The sequence below is a fragment of the Convolutriloba macropyga genome, chromosome 1 (genome assembly GCF_964194025.1).
Source record: "Convolutriloba macropyga chromosome 1, txConMacr16.3, whole genome shotgun sequence".
NCBI lineage: Eukaryota > Metazoa > Xenacoelomorpha > Acoela > Convolutidae > Convolutriloba > Convolutriloba macropyga.
The window spans coordinates 42,536,000-42,561,524 of NC_134468.1; the positions used below are offsets into that span (position 1 = coordinate 42,536,000).

A 25,525-nucleotide genomic window follows, 5' to 3' on the forward strand; every position below is an offset into this window, starting at 1 on the left:
TTAATCCATTTCAATAACAGCTCCGCAGGGCTGGAACTTGACTTTTTACGCCCAGAAGAGGATGAATACAAATTTTCAGCAGGTTTGTAAACCGGAAGTAGTTTGCTAAGGCGGCGCTTAGACGCTAAAGTTCATGAGATAAAATGCCAAACAATTTTCTGAGCGCAATAATTTGTTCATTTCAAGTATTGAAACAACTATTGGTCATTTTAAACCTAAATTGCTCGCCATGCATATGATCCTTGCTGTCTCTATGGTAAAGATAGATTGCGCAGGTGTTCAAAAGAAGTCGATCATTAGTGGGCTCACAAACATGAATTGCATGGCGCTGGATTGATTCAGAACTTTGTAAATACTAAGAATCGATTAAATAGTTGAAATTTTTATTGTGATATCTTAATTATGGTACAATTATCTATTTGCTTCTAATGTTTGAAAGAAAGCAGTTTAGGTATTTTCTGACCCTATGAACCTTTTTTCTTCTTACCGTCTTTCCTGCTTTTTATCTGGTCTCGTCTCAGAACGACCACAGTCCTGTTTTCACTATGAACATTGGCCTTAATCTTAGCAAATTAATTACTCTGGAATGAGCCGCAATTATTGTAAACGTGCGTGTCTTTTTATGCAGATTGTTCGCTTTACCGTTTTGCGTTTTTCTTCTAGAATCATTTTTTACTTCTCAAGTGACTTTTTCACCCACTTTATGATTTTTGAGTGATTTCAATTGCGCGGACTCCCAAATAAAGTTTGTTGCTGAAACAAAACCTATTGTTAGAGAAACCAGGACAAGGCCCTGATATCCCAATGGTTAGTGGCTCTGTCGAGGTGAAGGAATGTGAATCAGAAGGTCAGGGTTAGAACCCCACATTGGTCTGATGTTTTCAACCCATAAAGAAAAATGTACGCCCCAACTGTCATTCGAGAGCAATTTTACCGACGTTAGTCGGTTTAGGTTTTTGTATTCATTCTTGTGCTCTCTCTCCTCTTTGTCCGTCGTCAGTTGTCTTTCTAACTGACTAAGAAATCAATATGTACTCTTAGATCAGCTCAAAAACTACAGGAGTTGCACAAAAAGATGTCGGTGAATTATGCCATAAGAAAAAAAATGTCGCCTGGAGGTTAAGGATTGTTTCAAGCCTAACATCCAGTTTTATTAACTGCAAAGGGATAGCTGGGGCTATTATTGGCCTTAGCTTGGTTTTTTTTACAAATCAAAGTTTTTGGATTGTCTTGGTGTGCTTTCTTTTTTTTAAAGATCAATTCACACTTTTTTCGGCTTTTTCACGTCAGTGAGAACTTAAATTGAGTCAGTGAGTGAGTGGCGATTTTAGTCACGAGTAAGTAGTAAGGGGAGCAATAAATCAAGTAGATTTGATTCATGATTTGTTTTCAAATTAAAGTGGAGTGAAAAATAGGTGTTTGAACAAGTTTTCATGTTTTAAGAGGGATTTTTTCACTTGCGTCTATTTGACTGCTGTTTACTATGTTTTCTCTCTTGTGTGCGTATAATATGCAATATTTGTGTTCTGATTGCGCCTTTCTGCATTTCCTTAAATTCTTCAATGGGCAATTAATGCTTACTATCTTTTTCACACAATTTGTATTTGTAAATTATTAAAGAATATTTGATTTTTGCCCCGTTTTTTAATCATTTGTCGCTTTATCGCTTAGTGTCATAGATGACAGGTCTGATTGATTGCTAATTAAGCATAAATGAACATAACTATGGGCTTGAGTTAACACCTACTGGTTTTCATGACTTTGACATAAGTTTTTCTCAAACTGCGGTGATATTAATCCATTTGACTTTTTGTTCAAATATAATGCTTTCTATGACTTTGAAAATAATTTTTTCTATAGCCTAAAGAACCCAAAAATTTGTTTGAAAATGGTTTTTTGTTGCGAATTATGGGGTTCTATTAGTTTTTATTGCCCCCTTTGTGGACTTCATTTTTCTCATTTATAACGAGCTTCATGGTTGTTAATGACGGTTAAATTAATAGAAACAAATGTTTCAGACAGTCTTTTGGTTTCTCTGTTTTTCTGACCATTTGTTTGCAAAAAGAATTAGCGTGATTGTGACACTTCTAAAAAAATGATTCATTAGTCTTGATGTTCTTTTTTGTTTTTCTAATTGTCTTATCGCGTTGTCTAAAAATTAATAGTTTTCCTGGGCCTTCAAGTGTGACGTACTTTTGGACAACTAATTAGCTCCAACTTTTAGCTATCATTTTCATTGACTGAGATACCGTTTTTTTTTCGAAATAATCAGATGAATATGTAAATCTTGCTTTATTTTGTATTTAAATTCTCTTTTTCTGTAATTAGAACTGCCGAAAGGTGTTTTATAGCGTCTATGGTTTTATTATATGCTGTGGTTAAGGATTTTGGCATCCAGTTACGTGGTTTTCTTCCAATTTTTTTGCCAAGTAATTTTTGTATTCCGTTTGTTTTGCCTCCTGTTGCTTTGTTTTCCATTTTTTCCCTCATGATTGTTATATTTTGTACTCAATCTAAGGAATAGTAGAGTGAAAATTTTGATGAAATTTTTCATGTTTTGATATTAGTTATTCTTAAAACACTAGATCTTGGAAACATAAATCTGCACATTGTTTTTGGTTTTTGTGCGGTTGTGCTTTTGGGGTCATAGACTTTGTTGGCTGTCTTTGTTTGATGTTAATGTAAAATTGTTAGCTTTCAGGCTATTAGCAAATTTTTTATTTGGATTGAAATTCAGGACTTGTCCTGCTATGTCTTGTTTCGTCGACAAGATTTTTGTTTCGATTATATGACGTCACAATCACTTCAAATCTGATTTTTGTTTATGCAATTTTAACTGAATAGTTTGCGTGACGTCACTTACCGCTGTTAGTGGTTTTTTTCTCATTCGCGTGATTAAGTTTTTGGTCTCACGTGAATTACCTCACAAAATTGACTTCCTTAATCTGAAATTGACTTCTCTTTGCTTTAAGGTCAAGTGTGTGTCACTCAAATTGAAGGTTACTTGAGAGCAGCCAATAGAAGCAGCAATCACGTTAAACAGATTCTTAATCAACATCTCAGCATTTAGGAATGAGAAGTTTCTTTTTTGGTCTCTTCCTTTTTATCTTTGAGAATGCAGATCTAAGAAGCTATCGTAGGTATTTTCTGGCAATCTGCCTGCTATGTCAGTTATTTCTTGACATAGAGTAAGAACGATTACGGTTAGTGCAGCTCAATTTCCTGTTGTGATTATATGGGCACAGTTACAGCTAAGATGAAAGATCTCTCGAAGGTAGAAAGCGGTAGATCCTAAGTAGCATTTTTATAGTGTCATTTAGTTCTGAAATTGCAACTCTTCTTTTCGTTTAGCTGGTGCTTTTCTGTGTGTATAAATTCGTGCGTACGGTATTCTTGTTCATATAAATGCGTGACCTTTTTTAGTTGACTGCGCTTGATTTTTAGTTCAGACAGTTTGATTTGTTTAAAGGTTTTGGTCCCAAACGGAATGGGGTGAAGCTTCTAAACCAAAGAATTTAAATTGTATTGGTGGGCTGTTTTTTAATTTTTTTTCACCTTTTCAAATTTTTTGTTGTTAGTGACAGGTAAAAATAGTGGTATTAGTAACGCTGATGTATTAAAAGGAGCGATAAAAGGATACCTTCAAGGTGCGTTGAAAATTTTCAGTCTAAGTTTACTTTTCGGGTTTTCAGAGGGAATTTTTGCGTGTTGAAATAGAACTTGTTTTTATTGTTCAAATGTGATCTTTTCACAATTGCTTTCAATAGGTAATCGATGTGCCCAAACTTTGCCATTTCTGCAAATTTGCGATTTTTGAATTCTTCCAAGAACAACTAACAGTTTATATTTTTAAGTTTTGCCTAATTTTCAGCTTTTTGTTGTGCATTTCCCTAGTCTCATTATGCCTGGTCTCATTGACTCTCTGCTGACTATACATGCTACATACAAGTATACTTCGCGCTCTTTATTTGTTTTAATTTGTATCGAATATCTCAATAATTTTGTTCGTATCGAATATCTAAATACTTGTTTTCAGTGTTTTTTTGCTTTGTTCGTATTTTGTCCTACTACCACCCAGTATCTTGACTGACAGGTCGCATTGACTCCTTGATGAGAAATAATTATTTTAATGGTTTTTAAGTAGTATCTAATCTTTGAACACTGACACCCTTGTTTTCAATGAATTGTAGAACTTTTTTGTTTTACTTTTGACCATTTGTTCTTTTTGCTTTCCTGTCAATGGTAATTGCCTTATTGACTCTTTGTTGACAATAAAATGAAGCACCTTAATGATTTCAGGTGATATCTAACATTTTTAACGACTTTTACCCTATTTATTCTGAAAACATCAGTATTTCTTTGTGTTTTGACATTTTTTGTTGTTGTCTTGTCTTAGTAAATAGTTAATTCAATTGGAGAGTATTGAACAACATTTCAAACAATCATATTCAATTACAATCCAATTAGGACACAAAATGAGTATAATTGCTCTTCAAGTCTGTGCCCATATACGCAAAAAAAGTAACAAACCCAAAATAAATTTATCTAATGTTTTCAAGCACTCTGACACAAATTGCTTTTTAGAAAATCAGTGCTTCAAATATTTTGCTTTTTCGTGGTCGTTTTGTTTGTTTTATCACTTAGACTCAGCTGTGATAAATATCAGAGGCTTTCTGATATTAGAGAAAACTATCTCTTGTCTTCATTTTGTAACTTCTGCTTTCATTTTGAGACATGACAATAGTCATGCAAAGTTCGCCCACAAATAGAACTTAGTCAGGATCTTTTTGTATGCAGGCTGAAATAAATGCAAATTACGTAAACAAAATTACATCAGTACTTTGAAAAAAATTTCTTGGTTTACTGAATTTGTAACTAATTTTTAAAATCTATTTTGTTCTTTCATTAAAGAGAGGAGGTCTTATGGTCGATTTGTCTTGATAGCAGACCACTTTAATAATCGAGTTTGATCTGAATTTCGTTACTCGGCAAGCAGCTCTATAAATTTAACTTTCCATTTAAAATGGGCAATATGGAATCTTTTGACTTGCTGTTTAATTGCTCTCGAACGAAGTTTGAAGCAATTATGGTAGACGTGTTGGGTCATTTTTATGCAAAATATTTGCTTGAACAGTTTTGCGCTTTTCTCTAGAACATTCGGTTACTTCTCAAGTGACTTTTTTCACGCTTCACTTCATTTTTAGTGATTTCAATTGCTCTCAATCAATCTGAAATGAATTTTGTTGCTTATCTAAAGTGATTGTTAGCGGTTGAGTTGCAACGTGGTTGCAGCCTAGTGGTTAAGATGTCTGACTGCTATCCGGGAGGTCGATTGTTCGAAACCCTATCAGGTCCGGGTTTTTGCACCCAAAAAATTTCTTAAGCTACACCCCTAAATTAAATTGCTCGTCTGTCGTTCGAGAGAAATTCATCCGACGTTAGTCGGTTTACGTTTCAGTTACTTCTCCTTTGATTGAGGATCTCCGCTCAATTGTGACTGATCCAGGACTTAATAATGATAAGATATGACAATATTGATAAGAAGCAAATAGTAGTTCTTAAAGTGCGACATTTTTCTCAATTTTTTAGATTTTACATCAAATTGCGTAGAAGTCCCCCTGACCACTGCGTTCCAAGATATTTGCAAAATATCTTGGAACTCTATGGTCAGGGGACCAAATTTTAAGATTTGAGCTGAAAATATGTGCGTTAATTTATCGCTATAAGAGATAAAGTCAGAAAACAAAGTTTTCTAAGCTGTTTTTTGAAGTCCCGGAATTAAAGAGTAGTTATCGAAAAATTCGAACAATTAAGAAATTCGTTAATTTTCAGCTTTTTGATTTTTATATATATATATGTATATATATATATATATATATATATATATATATATATATAAATGTTTTTATATATATATAATATATAATCCAGTTGTGACTGTTGAAATAAAGATATGATAGGCTGGTGTTCAAAATTTTGGTATTCACCGTTTCCAATGCCAAAGTTTATCAGCAAAAGTTATTGAAATACCTAATTTCTGATTTTGATTTTCAGACTGCTTTGATTCATTCCGCTATGGATTTATTTATTTGTCCCAACAAATTTTAATGTATCTATCCAAAATTGTTGAGGGCAAGGAACTCGAGAGCTCGACTTCTTTTTTCTTAAATTTTACCAATCAATAAATTTTGCGGAGGTAAACAAAAGCATTTTGAAAAAAGTTAGGAATATAATCAAAAGAAATGTACGTTTTCCAGATTGTTTGCTTGTCTACGAAAAATTGAGGCTTACCTTTTCAAAAATTCGGTTTTCTCTTCGTTCTGAATCATAATTACGCTTAGATAAGAAATAAAAATGTAGATATTGTTTTGCGTATTGTTATTTATGATCACTGAGAGCAGATCACTTAGTAAAAGTAGGTTAATTATCAGCAAAAATTTTGAAGAAACTGGTTGAACAAACTCCGAACTGTTTTCAGATATTTTGTCCATGGTGGTTTTGATAGCTTGCTGTCGCACGCAGCAGAGAACTTAGTGTTCTTTGCTTTCAATATTTGTTATGGGAGACAAAACTATTTTCAGGTTAACCAAAGAAATAGATTGGCAACTGTTTTAACTAATTCTCGATCTTAGAGAATATCACTTAATTTTTTCTGACAATTTAAAAAAGTGATCTAATAAAGTGCTAAAACAAAAGTCTCGTTGAAAGGTGTGCCAATGGAAAAAGAAAAGTGTGTCATTCGAAAAAAGTGTTTTTTCGAGACATATCTTCACCGTATTTTAAGTAATTGATTAGTTTCATTTATTCCACTGAAATGCACCGAAATGATCATTTAGAAAAAAAAACATTTTGACTTTTGAAAGATGTTGCCTTTTTTGAACAAAAAAAGAGATGTTGGATTTTTCTTTTAACAGTTCAAATGATTATAGGCATCCAAATATATCTATTCTCAACTCAGGGGAACGATTAATCATGTTCACCAGGTTAGATTTTGTGTTTAGTTAAAGAGGGTTATAATGTTCGCATTAAGTTCTAGTGGATGGATCAAAATTTCTAAATAATTTATCTGCTATTTTCTGCTATTTGATTAATCATATGCGTTCTCATTATTGGTCAGATTGATTTCTTTTCGAGAACTGACTGCTTGTTTTATTGCTTGTTATGGAAAGAAGTTGGTTTACTGTAAAGTTCTTTAGATTTAGAAGAATAGATCAGTTGCCGTGACAACCGCACACTTCCTACAAAATAGTTTTGTACGTTCATTTAGGCTTCTCAAATATTATTTGATGAGTTCACAAGTTTAAAAAAATTTTAAAATTGCTGAGCTTTTTCACTTTCGCTTCTTACAGTTCACGCTGTTAGTACCACTGAAACATTTTTCCCCGCGATTTGACAAATAGCACTTGGTAAGTATTTTATGAAAAGTTCATAAATATATTAATCTGTTTTATTTTTCTGGAGCAGTGCATTGGCAAAATCCTTATTCTTCTCCAGTTTCGTGAGCGCAAATGATATATTCGAGCAGCATACTAAAGGATATTAGAAATGAAACTATTATCTACGATAAAACGGTCTTCTGTTTATTAATTTTGATAAATTTCAACATTTCAATTTCAATGTTATATTTTTGAACACAAATACTGCCATGCCATGTTAAATGTCAATTGCAGCCAGAGATGAAGTTATTTAAACCGTCCTAGAGAAAAAGGTATTATCTGATAATTTTGTCTCGAAGATTTTGAAACGTATCTTTCTCATAAACAGGAAAAGAAAGCGACTGTCAGTAGCTTTATAGTTCAGCCAAAATGTCAGAGCAATGTAAATTACTCATTTACTATGCGTAAGCATAGACCAATTTGTTATAAAATCACTGTAATTTCGTGGAGTCTCATCGATGGATGATGCTCTGTTCTATTGCCTTTTTAATAGCCGCCCTCATCTTCTCAGCCGGCTATTATAGCGCTCCTATTTTTTTTTTACTTCGTCGAATAAAAAAATGTTTCGCTTTACCTCATTTTGCCGCCTTTTCAACATTTTGCGTGAAATCTTTTTGACTTCTCTAGGCTAGTTTCTCTCTTCTCTCATTCTGCTAAAAGTGATTTTGAACATCAGTTGCTCAGCAAAGCAATTCAAAATGAACAGAGTCAGTATAAAAAATTGAAGTCAGAAGTAGAAACGGGATAAACCCATAAAGCCCAATTTTAGATGCCCGCTAATTGAACGTCGTTCCTATAAGTCTTAGTTACCATCTCTAATGCTTATTGGTATTGATAGTAGCCCCTGTAGCCTCTCTCTAAAACAGAAGTACAACCACGAAATGCCATCAAAATAAATCGGACTTAAAAAAATGTTTTTGCACAAAAATCTTTTTTTTTCAATATCTTCTGTTATTTCAATCCCAATCATGCTTATTGGAATCAACGGCGGCTATTTTCCGGCAATCTGCCGGGTATGTTTACGTTTGGCACAGAAAACTCATAGAAACCTTTGATTTTTATGAACTCCTCTCGATCCTACTATGATTACCTCTGTTACCAACAAGATCGTGCCTTTAAAAACTCCTGCAAAATTGTCAATGACGAAAAGGGAAATAAACTCACGTGATAGTAACAACGATTTGATTCGGTAGCTAAGCTATGATTTAATAAAACCCTTTCAATAGTTACTCAATTTTCTCCAACCTACTACTGGGCTTCCACGACACCCTATAATCATGCAAACTAAACAGTAAACTTTTTATGACCTCTTGCCCCTGCTTGCGCATCCGTATATGTATTTCCTGCCTTTAATGACATTCTGAACACATTTACCATACGTGGACTCCATCCCCTCATCTGATGTTGACGTGCCGGAGGACATCGTACTTCAGCTCGCGTTTTTTAGATGTCGCAAAGGCTCTGTTTGTTACAGCAACAAAAACGCGTGTAAATTTTCAGCCAACAGAAAACATTTCTATGAATTTAAACAGATCAGTCGATGAAATGTTGCGCTTCTATGAAATTTCCATGAATCTTTGATGGAATTTTACTTCTATGAATTACCTACGATCCAGCGACAATGAATCCACTCTTTTGTATGCAACTGACTATATTGAGTGCACTTATGATGCAATGCAGCTTAGTAATCCATTGTCATCAACAGGTTATGTTTCTGTTTAACAGCCGCACAGCAATAGCTGGGGCTATTATTGGCCTTCTTTTGGTTTTTACAATTCAAAGAATTTGAATTGTATTGGGGCGCTGTGTTAAGATCTGTTTGCACATTTTCATGATTTTTGAAGTCAAATTGGAGTAGTGATTTTGGTCAAGCCAGGAATGGAGCGAAAAAGCGAGTGGTTTTGCAGCGTGCTATTTTTTTCGCTCTAATTTTAATTAGAGTTAGAAAACGCTTTTGAACAAAAATTCGCTTTCTCGATAGTGGTTTTTTGTTCACATGTGGCAATTTCACTTTGGTTTTTACTATTTTCAATTTTTTGGATCGGATTTTTTTTCTAAACGGTCTTCCCAATCCATTCATAGTTCATTCTGGGCCTAGTTTTTTGTTAGAATCAAATTTACATTTCTCGCTAGTGGGTTTTTGTTCTCGCTATTGGCATTTTGACATTGATTTTCTGTTTTTTTTTTTGTTTTTTTCCTGATTTTTTTAGAAATGGTTTTCCCAATTCATTCCTAGTCCGTTCTAAGTCTAGTTTTTTTTTTATTTAGTCAATAAAAAGTCATTGAATTGTACGTCAGGACTTGTCCTGCTATGTTTTTTATTTCGTCGACAAGATTTTTGTTACAACCATATGACGTCACAACCACTTTTTGTTCATTCGTTCATGCATTTTCAACTGAAACACGCGTGTGACGTCATTTTTCGCTCCTAGTGGAGTGGATTTTTTTGTTCATTCACGTGATTAAATTTTTGGTCACACGTGACTTACCTCACTCTCAAAAATGATTTCCTCACTTTGAAATTGACTTTTATTTTCTCTAATTCAAAGAGATATGGTCAAGTGAATGTGTCACTCTAAATGAAAGTTATTTAAGAGCCTGATAGAGGCATCAATAACCTATACAGATTCTTAAGCAAAATATAACATCTCAGCCTTCAATGAAAAGACTATTGTTTTGGTCTGTCTTTTTTTTTTTACTGTTTTTTGAGACTGCAGATCTACGAAGCTATTGCGGCTATTTTCTGGCGATCTGCCTGCTATCTTTGTAAACTTGCCAGTTTTCTCCGCAATAGAAATTTAAATTCATCAGTTCGTGCAATTCAATATCCTTCTCTTTATGCGAATTGTCTGCGCTGAAATGCAGTTGACTATCTTTATTGTCTTGTTTTGGAGATTTTTGGAGGAAGGTGAGCTAGTTTAAAAAATGAAATTTTGAATTTCTGATCATTACTTAAGAATTTTATTTTGGCAGATAGCAGCACTGGTTTGACATTGCCTTACATAGCATGCATGTCCGGAGCGGAGTTTTCTCTGAATTTGGAGGAATTAATCGATTGCACACGAAGCATGTTATCCAGTTGGGCCCAGTGGACCCCTTGTGTCGAAAACACATAGATGCTTCTTCACTAGCAGACGACATTCTTGCAAAAGTTGGTCCCGAACATAGTACACAACATTCCACATTAGGCCTTGCCACTTGGCCCATTCCTTTGAAAGAATTCTTACACCAAAGGCAAATGAAGAGTCGACTATCGCCTACGGTGCTATTGTAACACAAGTTTTTGCACCTCAAATACTTAAACCACTGTGACTTTTCGTAAAAATGAGATTTGACTCCAATTTTGTGTGTTTTGAAAAAGGATACAATCTCGGTTGTTCTTCCTAGCTTGTTCAGCTGGAATGGGATCTCGGTTTGAATTGTACGATCGAATGAATTAGTCAGACTGATTTTGAAATCCCGGAAATATTTGATAATGTCTGATCTGTACTGCTGACAATCCTCCTCACTAAGAAGCTGCTCGATTGCCGTCCTCACACAGTCGTGTTTTATAGTGTAGATGATTTCTGACCCTCTTTTGATTGGTAAAATGAAGGGCCGTAGACTTCGTACCACTAGACTCCAATTTTTGGCATCTAAAATAAAAATTTCGTGGTACAGGAAGTCTTTTCGCTGCGAAAGAAGGTCTAGCGGTATTTTTTTCATCCCACGCGGTTTTCTGAATAGACAAAAGAAAAGATGTACTCTTACCCAGTCGATTACCGCTCTTTTTATTATGATTATGCCAGCTGTATTTAAATAGGCTGAAAAACAGAAAGCAAACAAGGCTGATCGAATGCGTTCGCACAATGTTCCGACCGCAAAACGTCACTTTTTTGCCCGAAGAAAAGCGAAGTTGATCTTTAGAAGCAAAAGAAGGAATACTTCCTTATTGTTAAATTGATTAGCTCTTGAGTAGTAAAAGATATAGTTTAATCCACCATAGCCGTGAAGCGCTATTATTAGTGAAGCGAATCATTGGTATTTTGTACAATCCAAAAGATTTGGATTGTTATGGGGTGTTCTTATCTGTTAACACTTTTTTCGACTTTCTTTCGACTCTTTACAATGAAAAAGAAAATTGGGACAATTGATTGCAGTAGCAAAGGCGTAGAAAAGGCAAGGGCAAAAAAAATTTGAAGCCCGAGTTATTCTCAAAATGCTGCTTAAGTTGAGTGAGAGTTTCGTGTTTGAAAAAGTTTCAAGAAAGGGTATCTCATCACTTTCAGGAATGCTACTAAAGTTGATGCATGTATTCTAGCAATGCATAATTACAATTGCATGAACCCTTCAATGAGCAGTAAAGCGTTTTTTTTTACTGAAAAATGTGTTTTTTTAATATAACTCAAGATTATTTCTGGGATCGTGCTGATGTGCTGTCTCTTTTCAATGATCTGTTCAAACCATTTTTAAAAAATATAAATGTAAGATCAAATTTGATTAGTGAACTTAATCGCGCTGTCAGTAATTACAGCAAAAATGCGAGTGGCTAAGAGCGTTAAACTTTATTTAGATTGTTTTAAAGAGGTAAGTGAAATGGGTGTTTGAAAAGATTTTAGCAAAAATCATGTGAGCAATTCGGCTTTTATTTTCATGGGTATTCTCATGGTTGCCAACAAAATGTATCACAGTTGTCTTATTTTGCAGGGTTTCGGTTGTTGAAAACCCTCGTTGGGCAGCTTTCAAGACTTTATCAGTACTTATTTTCAAAACATCATAGTGTTTTCAAGTTTTACAGTTAATTGATGTTCTGTCTCTTTTTCTTGTTATCTGTTAACTTTTTACTTTTTTTTGTCTTTTTACAACAAGAAAGAGAATTGGGGCAAGAGTTAGAGTAACGAAGGTGTAGAAAAAGCAATAACAAAAAGTTTTGAAGCGTGAATTTTTTTCAAATTGCTGCTTAAGTGGAGGGAGAGTTTCGTGTTCGACAAAATTTTTAGAAAAGGTATCTCATCTTTTTTTCAGAAAAGCTACCAAAGTTGATCCATGTATACTAGCAATGCATAATTGCAATTGAGTGATCCCTTTAATGAGCAGTAAAGCTTTTTTGGCTTAATACGGTTTTTAAATTAAAACTCAAGATCATTTCTGGGATTGTGCTCATATGCTGTCTCTTTTCCATAGTCTGTTCGTTCCTTTTTTTAAATTATAGATGTAAGACCAATTTCAATTAGTAAGCTTAGTTGTGCTGTCAGTAAAGAGAATAAAATTGCGAGTGGCTAAGAGCGTTAAACTTTCTTTAGATTGTTTTAAAGAGATAAGTGAGATGTGTGTTTGAAAATATTTTCTGTTTTAAGCAAAAATGACTCCATGTGTAGCAATTTGGATTTTGTTTTCAGTGATATTCTCTTGGTAGCCAACAGAATGTATCATAGGTGTCTTTCTGTACAGGGTTTCATTTGTTTTCAGGTTTTACAGTTAATTGCTGTTCTGTTAGTTGTCTCAGTAACGCCAGTACTGAATGCTCTCAGTTACGTTTTAATAGGGCATTAACCTGTGCATTGAGTTGATCCATGATATATTTTTGTTTGAAAACTTTGAAAATAATTGCTTGCAAAAATATAAGTGAGTTTTTGAGTTATTTCCTGACTTGATGAAATTTTCGTTGCCTAATCATTTAGTTCCAGTAGTATAGGTGTTTTAGGTTTTCTAATGACACCTTATCGATTGATTTTAGTTTCTGGTTTAAAGCTTTCCGTGACTTAACCATTTTTTATAATTTGGTTTTGAAAATTAGTATTTCTTACTACAGGTACTATTGGCTATTGCAGCAATAACAGGCCCGTGTAGCAGTAAAAAACCGTACGTTTGTTTTCAGTTGATACTTTTCGGATTTTTAACTTTAACTATAAATTTTGTATTTTTTAACTTTGATTTCGGATGTTTGCATTTAGTGTTCTTTTTTGACTTGGTATTATTAGTGAAAGTCACCACCTTTCTTTCTATGTTGTCTTCTAAGCTGTCTACACTAAATTTAACGCAAAATTATGTAAGATCTACACTAAATTTAACGCAAAGTTATGTAAGATCAACAATAAAATCAACGCAAAATTGTGTAAGAATTACGTTCAAGCGTAGATCGTACATAAATGCAACGCATTAACCGCTAATTTTAAATAATTTTGCGTTTTTTAGCATTGGCACCTCGGCCCGTGTTCGAATAATCGTCTTTTGTAAAGTCTTCTACGCAAATTGTTTCTTGCTTAACGCAAGTGTTTCCGAAGTAGTTGCCGAAATTTTTAAAGCACAAGAAAATGAGTTTTGAATTAATAATTAACTTGGTTACCATGACTAGGTTTATAAAACAGCAGGAAACCGAAATTAGGTTACCGAAATTACAAGGATTTGCTGAACGATGTTGAAAAAATGATCGTAAGATTTAAAAGGTAAGCAGTGATTTGTCGACTTAGGTCTAAATACGCTATAAAAATGTTTAAAACGGGCATGAACGAGGTTCGAAAAACGAATGTTGCTGAAATGAATGTATATTGTAGCAGTTTTATTTCTCAGAGGACTTTTCTGGTATACATAAAAGTGAGGGGGCTTTCAATTTTGAAGATAAAAAAGAACTAGTTCTTGAAACACGAAAGTGCAAGTTTTAATTGGTCAGATCTCTGCAGTGCAAGATTCTACCAACAATGCCAGATTTTCCTAAATACAGCGACAGATTTCGACTTGCATATTGAACTGCTACGCGGTTCTCCATTAATGCCAAATTTTCTCGGTGACTTCACCGTCCCGTAGTCTGTACATATGTCTATTCACTTGCTTGGCCCTAATATCAATGCTACTTACTTAATGGATTCTTCGACACATAGTCTCCCATTAAAAGCCGAGTGTCTGTCTCACTCAAACCATTGCTGGTACACAACAAGTATCCACATGCTCGAGATACCAATTTTGTGTCGTCTTCACTCAAAATACGTTCTAGAACATTCTTGCCCAATTCAAATACGTCATCCGCCAAAGCTTCGATTTTTTCATTGAGTGTTTCAAAAACACCATGTGTAATCAATTCTCGACAAGCCATTTCCAACCATAAGGGATATCTAACGTTTTTCTTTTCCAACAATATTTCATATTGGTGCTCATCTAAACGTTTCTGGTAATTTCCCAAAAAGTTTTCAACCATTTTTTGAGACTTTTCACGCTCAAGGCCCCCCAGTTTAAGTACTGTGACGTCAAGATGACGCAATCTGGCAAAAATGAAGTTATTTCCCAGAGGGCAGGAGATAATGAGTTTCGTTTTGGGCGAATTGTGGAATGATCTTGAAATCCAACCGAGGAAAGTTTGAGTGCGCTGTTCTGCTTTGTCCATTAGGTCGATAGAATCAACGATAAGGACTAACGATTTCGAGCTTTCTCCCATTTTGGAAAGCAAAGTCTCAAATTTCTTCAACAGTTGTTCTTCGTGCTCATCATGCTCTGTCAGTTCCTTGTCTTTGTTTGAAATTGGGTTCAAAAATTCGTCAAGTGTTTCCACGAGAGTTCTCAAAAATGCCCTTTGAGATTGCGATTCAGGATAAGGGCCCACAAAATGATAAATCAACAAACATTTGTCAGATTTGTGTGATAATTTTTCAACCACTTTGGCCATAAATGTTGTTTTTCCTATTCCAATGTCACCTGTTACTAACAGGATGTTGGAAGACGTTGATATTTTCTGGTTTGCAGATATATCGTTTAAACTGCTTTCTGATTGGTCTGTGTCCAGCATCGGAAACACATTTCTATTAGCTGTCAGGAAACTGTCGACGTCTTTCAATTCTTGTTCGTGTCCAAGAAAACCAGAGGCTAACATTTTAACATGTTCTAGTTTTTCCAGATCATGAGTGACTTTTTGCGGAGGAAAAGTGTCCTGCACTCTTTCGGAGAAAAATTGAATCACTTTTGACTGAATGGTCGAAAAGTTTTCTATTCTGAATTTCTGAGAATTTACATCAAATACAGCGTTAGGCAAATATTCCACAATTTGGCTGTCTGGGTAGCTTTGGTAGAGTGAGCACTTCAAGTTTTCTAATTTTTGTCGTCCATCAGAACCCGCCTCCTCGAAATCGGGCCGCAAATTTAAAGGAATATTGTCAGTAATTTCTTCATTGCGCACAAAAATCAGAGCATTTGGATTATATCTCAACAAAGCTCCTTTCACAATTTCCATATGGGTAATACTGGCACCTGAAACCCAATTGTATTGCGACCCAAAATGTGGGCTAAATTTTGTGACGTCAGATATGTCTGGAATCCACCCGTAGCGAGATCCAATAAAAAGTATGAAAAATGGTTCGCCTTCTGTTTCAAAATTGCACTGTTCGATTGTGTCTAAGCAGACGCTTATTGTGTTGCTATCTCCGAAATCCCGAGGAATACCCCATCTCAGATCGCAGTCGTAAAACACAACTTTTAAACTTTGACAAATGTCTTCAAGCTCTGTCAAAACGTGCTTGACAAGGAATTCGCGCTCGAATGTAAAATCCCGGAATGTTGACGATATAAAGAACCTCGCTATTCGCATTGATTTTTGACTCCGGTCAGTTTTGAAACGTTCAATTGAGTAGTTTGATTTTTGAGCTTCAATTTCTTGCCATAATGGATCCTTGCTAAGATCCCTACCACGACGTCGAGACGACATCGTTTGATCGTGAATGCGTTCTTTATTGCTGTCCGAGACGACGCAGTTGGTGGTTTTGAGATTGGATTGTGATTTGTTTTCTGTGATGTTAGTCTTTTGAACTGATACTATTGCACCACCCATATATGGAAATTGTAATAAATGTTCACGTTCAACGTTTCACAATTCAACAGTTGATGACGAAAATGGCGTTGCTATAATGTCAATCTTTAATTAAATGAACATTAGTGTCAGTGATTACTAGACGAAAGAACATAAGTTTGTATGTTATCTGAACTTGAAAGTGTCCAAAACTAAATAGCTTACAGATCATGACATAGCGAAATAAATTAAAAGTAATTAAGATTGAGAATTAATTGCAACTATTGTGAACTGTATGAAAATATATAGGTTTGAGAGTCCACTTATTATGAAACAGTAAGAAACCATAGAAATGAAATTATCAGTTCAAGTGGTTCCGTTTCTTGTTTCCCAATCTTTAAACTGGCTGAATTATAGTTATGTTGAAATGTATATAATGACACGCCCGAAGGTAAATCTGATCATAGACCGCACTTAAACAGCTCGACAGGCTAGTGCAGTTATTTCACGTGTAATTCGTATGGTAGAGCTGACAGATGTAAACAGAAAATTAAAGCCAGGTGTTTATGCACATTTACTGTGATGCTTTTACAATATCACGTAAAAAGATAATAACACAAAAATACAAATGGTTTAACGTATAATATCAACGCTACGTTTTATGCTCTTTGTGTATGAAAGCGCGTTACGAAGATTAGCGTTGCGAAGACCGCTTACGGCGCTTCGAACAATTGATTTTCTCGCTTGTATTACCAAACTATAAGCTCCACCACAATTTTTTGATAGACACAAAATTGTGAACTTAAGTGAAATTCAAAAGAACAATAGAAAAAATAGCCGAATGAATCCAGCAGAGATCTTTACATTGGGTGAGGAAAAAACTCTACCTTTCAGCAACTGAAATCAAGTTCATTTCTATCAAAATGAACTTGATTTTTTTTAATACGACATTTTGTTTTGCGTTGTAGCTCTGAATATTTGCTCTGATACTCACTCAATGAAAACTTAAAATACATTTAAAACAAATGCCAATGTTGAAAAGTTGGGGCAACTTGCGACCAGCTTTATCATGTTCATTTTTTTTCGATTTATCGCGTGGATAAAGTGAACCAATTTTTAAGTATGAAAATAATAATTGACGTGGTTGTGTCGAGTTAATATTTTCTGTAGTTGTTCTCCAATTAATAAAATATCATCCATGGGGATAAATTGTTGATCATAAAAAGAAATGAGGATATTTGTACAATAACCACGATCGGCTTTAACGAACTTTACAATTTCTATAAATATCAATTGCTTTCTTAATTTAGCGTTTTTTAATTTGAGAAGAACTAAGGAAAATATTAATTAGATAAATCAATATCAGAAAATTGAAAATGAATGGATCTACAGCTTTCCAACGCAAATTAGATAATAGAGATGTTATATCAAGAAAATTTTGAAATTTTAAATGTTTGTATTAAATGCGTTCTTTTTCTTGCTCGTGCCCAAAATTTTTCCTTCTACATTTCCATTTGCATTTCCTTCTCTAATGTTTCTAGGTATCGTACTAAACGAAATGTTTGTACAAAATGGGGACATTTCTGACCTGACCTCCAAAAGCATGGTCACATCTATGGGCTGCATTGACATCTGTATGGATTTCTCACCTCACAGAAATATGCCTCAACTACAAAAAACTCACCCAATGGAGCGCAATATATTCAAATAATTCTGAAAACTGCTGATTGTTTGTGCCCCATGTTCATTTTTAATGACATCCTCGAAGCAATGCATTTTTAAGTTATTTTTAGGCAATGTATAAAGAAAATCCGTGATAGGTAGGTTCTTGAACTGCTGTGAAGATCTGACTTGAAGTCAAATTTACTGGCAAACCTGATATCATAGAATTTTATTTTGAAAATCTATTCTACACTTTAAGCAAAGAACTCATCTTTCAGAAATGATACAAGGGTTGAAATGCATTTTGAAAATTAAAAACGCCATCACGTCCCCAATGAACCTAAAGGTAATAATTTAAAACTTCTTATAAATGCTATGTTTATTTTTTTTTCAAGTTCGAACTGCTGTTGATTCATAGCAAGAAAGTGTTCTTCAAGCTAGGTCGTCATCTGGTGTACGTACCTCTATAAATTTAGCTTTCCAGTTAGTGTTGCTTTTGGCAAAAACAAAGTTATTGAGAGGTGGTAACTTTGAAACTTGTGGAGGAGGAGGTTCATCTTTTTGGTTGCTATTTAACGCGTGGGATTAATAATTTCAGTCAGGTGGCACTTTCTATCAAAAAATTCAAAGTAAGAGTCTGAATTTGCAGATAATGATCTGTGTTTTTTAACGCGCCTGTCACTTAGCAGAATTTTCCTTCCACTTGAAGAAAATTTGACACCTAAAATTTAGGCTTTCAAACATTTATAACAAAACAATTTTTATCTGGGTACCGGTTTCCGTCTTAGCTTTAAAAAATACCTAATGACAGTTTCCGATTGTCGGGAATAAAGCAAAAGTTTAAGAATCAATCTAAAGTTTCGAAACATAGACTACATTAAACCGCAGAGGTATACCCCAAAATTTCCGCCATAGTAAAATTTCCGCCGAAAATTAGATACATAAAATGAACGAAATTAGGAGATATCCTTTGCATCATATTTTTCGGAAAGGGGTTACGCCATTTTTGAAATAAAAGAACTTGAAAATTGTAAAATAGGTGACAAGTCTTGTAGCACGTTTCCGCTCATTTTAGGTACCTATTATTTGCATTAAAAGTATCTCTAATCCTCAATTGAGCCTAATTAAAAGCGCGAACTTTGAGCATGCAAAATTGATTTAATACTCTCTAAAAAGCTTTTTTATTAGAGATTGAATTGAAGCTTTTAAAGCTTTAAAGCAATTTAAGTACGAACAATTTTAAAGACAAATTCGAAAAGCTGAGCCATCGGCTTTTCGAATTTGCCGTTCTTTTTTCGAAAAGCCGTTTTTTCCAAAAATTCCCACGCTCAAAAAAGGGCTTGCATATCCATATTGCTTGGCAAACTCAGGATCAATAAATATTGAGTGATCTTACAGATAAAAAGTCAAAATTATTCTTTTTCTGTTTTTAACTCATTGAACAACAAAATTAGTTTGCAATGGGCTTAGTTAGTTTATTCGAGCTTTTTAATAACAGTTTTGTTTTTTTTTCTTCGGTTGCTCAATTTTTATTATATTGTTTCCTGGAAGACAGGAATTGTCTTTCGTTCTCAAAAATTCTTCCATCGGAAACGTCTTCCGATTTCACAAGCTTCAAAACCTCGCTCTTAATCCCTTTTTAAAAAGTTTTCATGCTTTGATTCGTTACTACCAAGTGTATAGATTGCGTTGATGTGCTCAAACAGCCAGGAAGGTAGATTTCAGAAAATTTGTGAAAATTTAACTCTTTTTTTCGGGAAAAATTCTTTTCAAACTTTTTTTGGCTGTCCGTAGCAAATAGTGTTAGCTTCTTTCCGTTTTCTGTTGCTTTAGTGATTCTGTAGGTCCATTTTAATGACCAATTTCTAAGTAAAAATTGGATAGTTTTTTTCTAGATTTGGTGGTCAGAATACATTGGTATACTGTGCCTCAAGAATCTCAGCCTCTTTTTTTAAAAATATTTCACTTATTTGAAATTTTTTGGTTCTCTGGCAGTCAGAACCTGTTAGTTACCACTAGTACATGTATCTAAATCTGAAAAGTACACTAGTTTTTACTATAGCCAGTCCTGGAAAACAAGAGTTGTCGAACATTCTTCCTTCAAAAACGTCTTCTAATTTTACAAGTTTCGAAACTTATTTTTTTCTTTAAATTGTTCATATTTGTAGGCTATATTTTGTAACTATCAAGAATATGGAGTGTTCTGATATGCCTAAACAGCCGGAAATGTTGATTTTGAAAAATTCGTAAAAAAAACTAAGTTTTTTTGGGAAAATATCTATCGCAACTACGTTTGGCTGCCCGTAGCGAAATGTGTTAGCTTGTGACCCTTTTCTGTTGCTTTAATGGTTCTGTAAACCCATTTCAACTACTATTTTGGTAATAAAAATTGGATCAAATTTTTGGTGAAAAGTTTCTGACACAGTGTCCTTAAATTGCTTCATGGCATCACTTGACAAGGCTTCATTGAGTTTTATTGATGATCTGTCAGATCTGAGTAATGTGATTGCGGTGATTGAATTGCATGTCATTAGATTCTGAAAGCCAATTCAACTGAGATCAACTGTTTATTGCATGTACATTTTATATTAAAACTGGCTTTTTTGCTGAAATATATTAGTTTCAGATACATTGGTGTTAGGTTTGAGGAATCTGTAGAAAATTTGGTTTAACAAAAATCTGCCAAGTTAATGCAATATTAAATAATTGGAAGTATTTTGTTTTATGTTTAGATGTATCAAGACTAACAATTTAATTTTAAAATATTTTTTTAGTGAGGCAAATTTTTTGACAGTTTTTGTGAGAAATTATTTATTTTTGCATTGATTTTGTGGGAATATTTAATGCTAAATGTGTTGTTGCTTTCTGTCAGTTATGGTTGTTCAAAATGTTGCCTAACGCCCATATTATTCACCCAGATTAATGAAATTGTTTCCTTTTATTGACCAGATTGCCAAATGAGTTTTATTAATGCTGTTCCAATTACTACCAAAAATCAATTGGTATTTTTTGCGTTCTTTCATCCTCAAAAGCTGAGAAAGTGTTATCAATTACTCTCTTTAAGCAAATATTCCAGACGTGTGTCCTTTTATGCAAAGATATTGTTTTACACTTTTGATTTTTGGAAAGACTTTTATCCTCTCGACTCCTTGCATTTTGCTTGTACTGAACTTGACGATTTCAGGCAGCTGAACTCAACTGATTTGGCGACACTTTGATACTAAACGTCAAAAGAAAAATGTACCCAAATTGGTGTCATTTTCTATGCTTAAATCTTAAAGGTGGTATATAATAACATCCAATGACGTTATTTAGACCTCCTAGTAAAAATTTTCCCCCTCAGGCTTTGCCCTACCACCCTTTCAGTCAACTTCCTGAGCCCGACGAAATCAGACTGCAAATAAATAGTTTCAGAGCAATTCTTTTGACGTTAGTGCGTCAAATAAGATCTCAGTTAAATAGTCAAAGAATTTTTTCGCAAATATGTTTCCAAGCAAATTTTTCAAAAGCTTTTCAAACTGGCAATTAAGTTGCTTCCCTCAATCTTCTATATAAGAATCGTAAATGAGATATTAGTTATATGATAGGTCTTTGATTAATTGTTGTATGCATTGTATGCGGCTGTTGAAAAAGTGCTTAAAGTGTTGCTCTTGCGGCAAAAGTGTACATTTTATTTGAAACATATGTACGTCCCAATGCCACAAAAAATGATATTTCTCAAAAAAAAATCCTCGCTCAAAAAAGGCTTTGTTTGTCAATGTGGGACTGGCCGAATCTATTTTTCTGGCCAAATCTATTTTCCTTGGTTGAGTCTACTTTGTCAAAAATATTATGTAGTACGTCCCAGTGCCACAAAAACTGATTTTTTCCGAAAAGTCCCTCGCCCAAAAAAGGCTTTGTTTGTCATTGTGGGACTGTTGTAGATTCAATGGACCGGGTAGGAACCTTTTGATAAGTAGTAAAAAAGTAGTAATAAGTACTAGTAGTAGTACTAAAGCTTTAATATTCACTTTAATGCTCAACAACCCGCATTAATTTAGGTTTAATTTCGGATTGTAGTGCGAAATCGAGTTACGTTGCGTGCGAAAAAGCGATACCTAAATGGAGCAGATTCGTGACACAAAATGCGCGAAAAATAGGATATATAGCTTGTACTTTTATTTTGCGGTTAAAATTTGGACACTTTTGCGAACACGGGTTGCGCAATTCCCTTCAACGTTGCCTGTCTTGCTAATGTAGCTATTTTCCGCAATATTGTTACATTTTCAATGTATTAACAAAGGAAAAGCGAACACGAGATACACAGATCTGACATATTTGCGCGTGACGATTTGGGTATAACTCTGTGGCGTAATGTATGTCTTTTATTGAACTTAAACCAACTTGTTTTGCTTTCTTTAACCAAGGCCTCTTAAGAAATGGAGAATGTTCCAAAAATATCTGCTATAGAGTTTTATCCTTGTCTTTTACTGATGGCTATCTTGCAAGAGCCCTTGGATATTCAAGAATCTTTCAAGATAAGCGTCCAAGTCTTGCAAGATTCTTGTAAGGTAAACATCAAAATTTTTTAGACTGTCACCTTTTGAACTAAGATCCGATATATTTGCCTCTCATTTTAATAAATTGGAAAACATTCGGGAAGTACTTGCTCCAGAGCAGTATTCAGCCACATCCGTCTTAATGTGTATATGTTGATAGTGGACATCAATTGTGACTTCATTTTGTGGAGGAGAAACATTAGATTGTCTTTTTAAGCGTAATTTTGAAAGTTTTAGTAATGGTCCGCTTTAAAAATCATCGTAGTTTCATCATCAATTGTGTTGATTCGTTAACGGATGGTCTCAAAAAAATTGTGGGTAATCTTACGTATTCTTGGACAGACCGTAATTCGGATACAACATGTATGTGGCGCTTTTTCATTTTTCAAGTAATAACTTCACCAACTTTCAAAGCCACTTAAATATTGCACTTTCTATAACTCAAGTCTTGCAAATGAATAATGATGCGCCCGTCTTAGAGCTTATGGGCCTGATTTGATGGCAATTGAGTGCCTAAAATTCCATTTGCAGCTGAGACTTACTCTCGGTGAAGAAAGCCCGGAAAATGGGCAGCCAAAATAAGGTTGCAAATGGTGTCTTTTTAGGTGCCTTGTCAGGCATCAATCATCATTTGTATCTTTGCCGCTTCCTCTCCTGAGAAATAATTACCGCTGCAACCATTATAATGCGAGAGGACAAAGTTACGCTCGATTTAATATCAACTCCAGACTAAAGCAAACTTTTTTACCTTGATTTTGTCTTGATTTAACTAAGTTTAACGTCTGGCAACTAACAAAATTATAATTTGAGAAGCTTTACGTTCTAATTTTGTTAACTTTTCCCATAATATTAATAGACTGTTGATTGTATTCTTCACGATAATTTTTGAGGTCTCGACCGTCGTTAACACGCATCTGTTATATCACTCAGAACATATTCGAAGTTTTGCAATAAATCGAAGTAAGAAAACAATTTTAGTATTTCCTCTTCATCAACCAAATATCACGTTTGATATCTTCATTAGATTTGAAAGTGGGGAAAAAGAACTCACTTTTTGTTATTCTGAGAAGACACTAGAGCACTGACATTACAACCATTAAAATATCCCTTTTCACATTCCTGATCAAAGCTGCCAGACGTAAGGGACCTATGGTCAGACCCAGGTCGAACGCACGTGGTGTGCCTCCGGGCCGAAATTACAAGGTCTGGCAATTCGTTCAAGCGCGCAGAAGTCTGAACAATAGTCTGATTTTGGTCTGATCAGAGGACACTTCCGTAATGGATGGTTTGATCAGAGTTGGATTCAATTGCAAACTAGTGTTATCCGAAAATATTTCGAGCGCAATTTTATGTGATCAGAAAAAATTTCAACTGTATTATTTTCTTTCAATTTTTTGTAATATTCTTGATTGAGAAACGTTGACTCTACAAAGAGCCAACAATAAAGAAGCATTGTCATCAGAGAATCGTCTAGAGTCTGATGGCGTTGATAAAACCAAGGGTTCCGGATATTAGCAATTGTTGGTCCCCTTTACGAGCAATTTTGAATAGCTGCAGTTCAAGACGTTTTTTATGGAAAGCTGTCCAAGTTCGTCTATTGATTCAAGAGCATGCAACAATTGCATATTAAACTAATTATTTTTCAGTAATTGTTAATTTTTCATTGGCAGAACTTTTAGATTTGACATTTTATTAATTGGATATATCATGGAACACATAATTTTTTTAGAAAAGAATACAATAGAGGATACATTTAGAGATTGGTTCATAATTAAAAGCAGTATTCGCTCAAACTATATCGAGCGGTTTCGAGTCTGATGAGAGACGATTTTGAGCATACTCTGGTCTGATCATTTTGAGGCAATTTCGAGCGCTCGGAGCTGGTCAGAGGTGATTTTGATCACGCTTTGGTCTGAGGCTATTTTGAGAGCACTTGATTCTGATCAGAGGTGGATGTCGAGCAAACACTAGTCTGCTCATAGGAGGATTAGAGCTCACACTAATCTGATAGTGTATTTGGAGCGCACGATAGCGTGATCAAAGGTAATTTGGAGCGCACAAGCGTCTGGACAATGGTGTGAAAAATATCTGGGCATTGTAATATGACGATGTAGAAAATAGTCTAATCACTAGCTTTTTCGGTCTGTGGATAGTCTGATCAAGCGCACAAACACAGAAAAATATTTCTGGAATTAATTCTGGCCAAGGCTGCACAAAAGTGTGGAACTTGGTTTGATATCTGTATGATCATTATTCATTTCCACGTCCGTCTGGGAGGCTCTGATTAGAGACAACTTCGAGCGCACACGAAGTTTTGAGCGCACACCGTTTTGAGTGCCCACGGTTTTCAGTATGATCAGAGGTTAATTGGGTCTTGATGGTGTGATCAGACATCGCTTTGGTCCGCAAAGGTCGAATCAGAGACCATTTCTATCTGGCAGCTCAATATATTTTAGCGGGGCTTGCACCAAAAAAGTGTTAATAATGGAAAACTCATAAATGATTGTTTTTACTTCCAGGGGTCTTTTTTTCAAAATTGTCACGGTCCTGTTAAAGTGTTAATAAAGTTCCCGACCCGGACTTGAGTTGCGGAGAATTTCAGTGCTGATCCAGCACATTTCAAGTGTAAAAAGCTTTATTCAGATCTGAAACAATGCATCTCCAGATTAATTTAAGTTTCTTTATGAACCGTTTTTCTTCATTATGATTATATTGAGGTCATGGAGTTAGCCCAGGCTAAACTTATCCTGTATAATCTGAAAAATTTGCCCCAAAATTAAGTCTGATCAGAGTAATGTCATACTTTTGTAGCTTTTAACTGATAATTACTATAGTAGTATACACACTATTTATATATAAGTTAGTTTGTAGGCAATTGCCACAAAGCCCATTTAGTTTAGTGGTTACGACTTGCTAGGCAAATTAAATGTTACAAATACCCACGCGGAAGTTCGAATCGCATATAAATCAAAATTGTTGGCGGAGTTAAGCTGAGCATATTATTTTTCATGCAGTAAATCATACTCAAAAATCAAGACTGGCCAGTGTAAATTGGGACATGAACAGAGCACTGGCCATCCTAAAAACAGAATGTCTCTATACTGATTCAGCGCGGATTTACTCTGCCACCAACCTCCGGG

General features: G+C 34.7%; 2 protein-coding genes across 2 annotated transcripts in view; both read right to left on the reverse strand.

Moving 5' to 3' along the window:
- LOC142339268 (NADH-ubiquinone oxidoreductase 75 kDa subunit, mitochondrial-like) overlaps positions 1-25,525 on the reverse strand; it is a 494,345-nt gene that overhangs the window by 204,450 nt on the left and 264,370 nt on the right. The gene's annotated exons all lie outside the window — the stretch shown is intronic.
- LOC142339167 (TPR repeat-containing protein DDB_G0287407-like) lies at positions 10,350-16,867 on the reverse strand. Its single transcript, XM_075388965.1, has 2 exons — positions 14,271-16,867; positions 10,350-11,071 (listed from the first exon to the last, which is right to left on the reverse strand). Exons 1-2 carry the CDS (start codon positions 16,225-16,227, stop codon positions 10,398-10,400), a joined length of 2,631 nt encoding a protein of 876 aa, XP_075245080.1. The 5' UTR covers positions 16,228-16,867; the 3' UTR covers positions 10,350-10,397.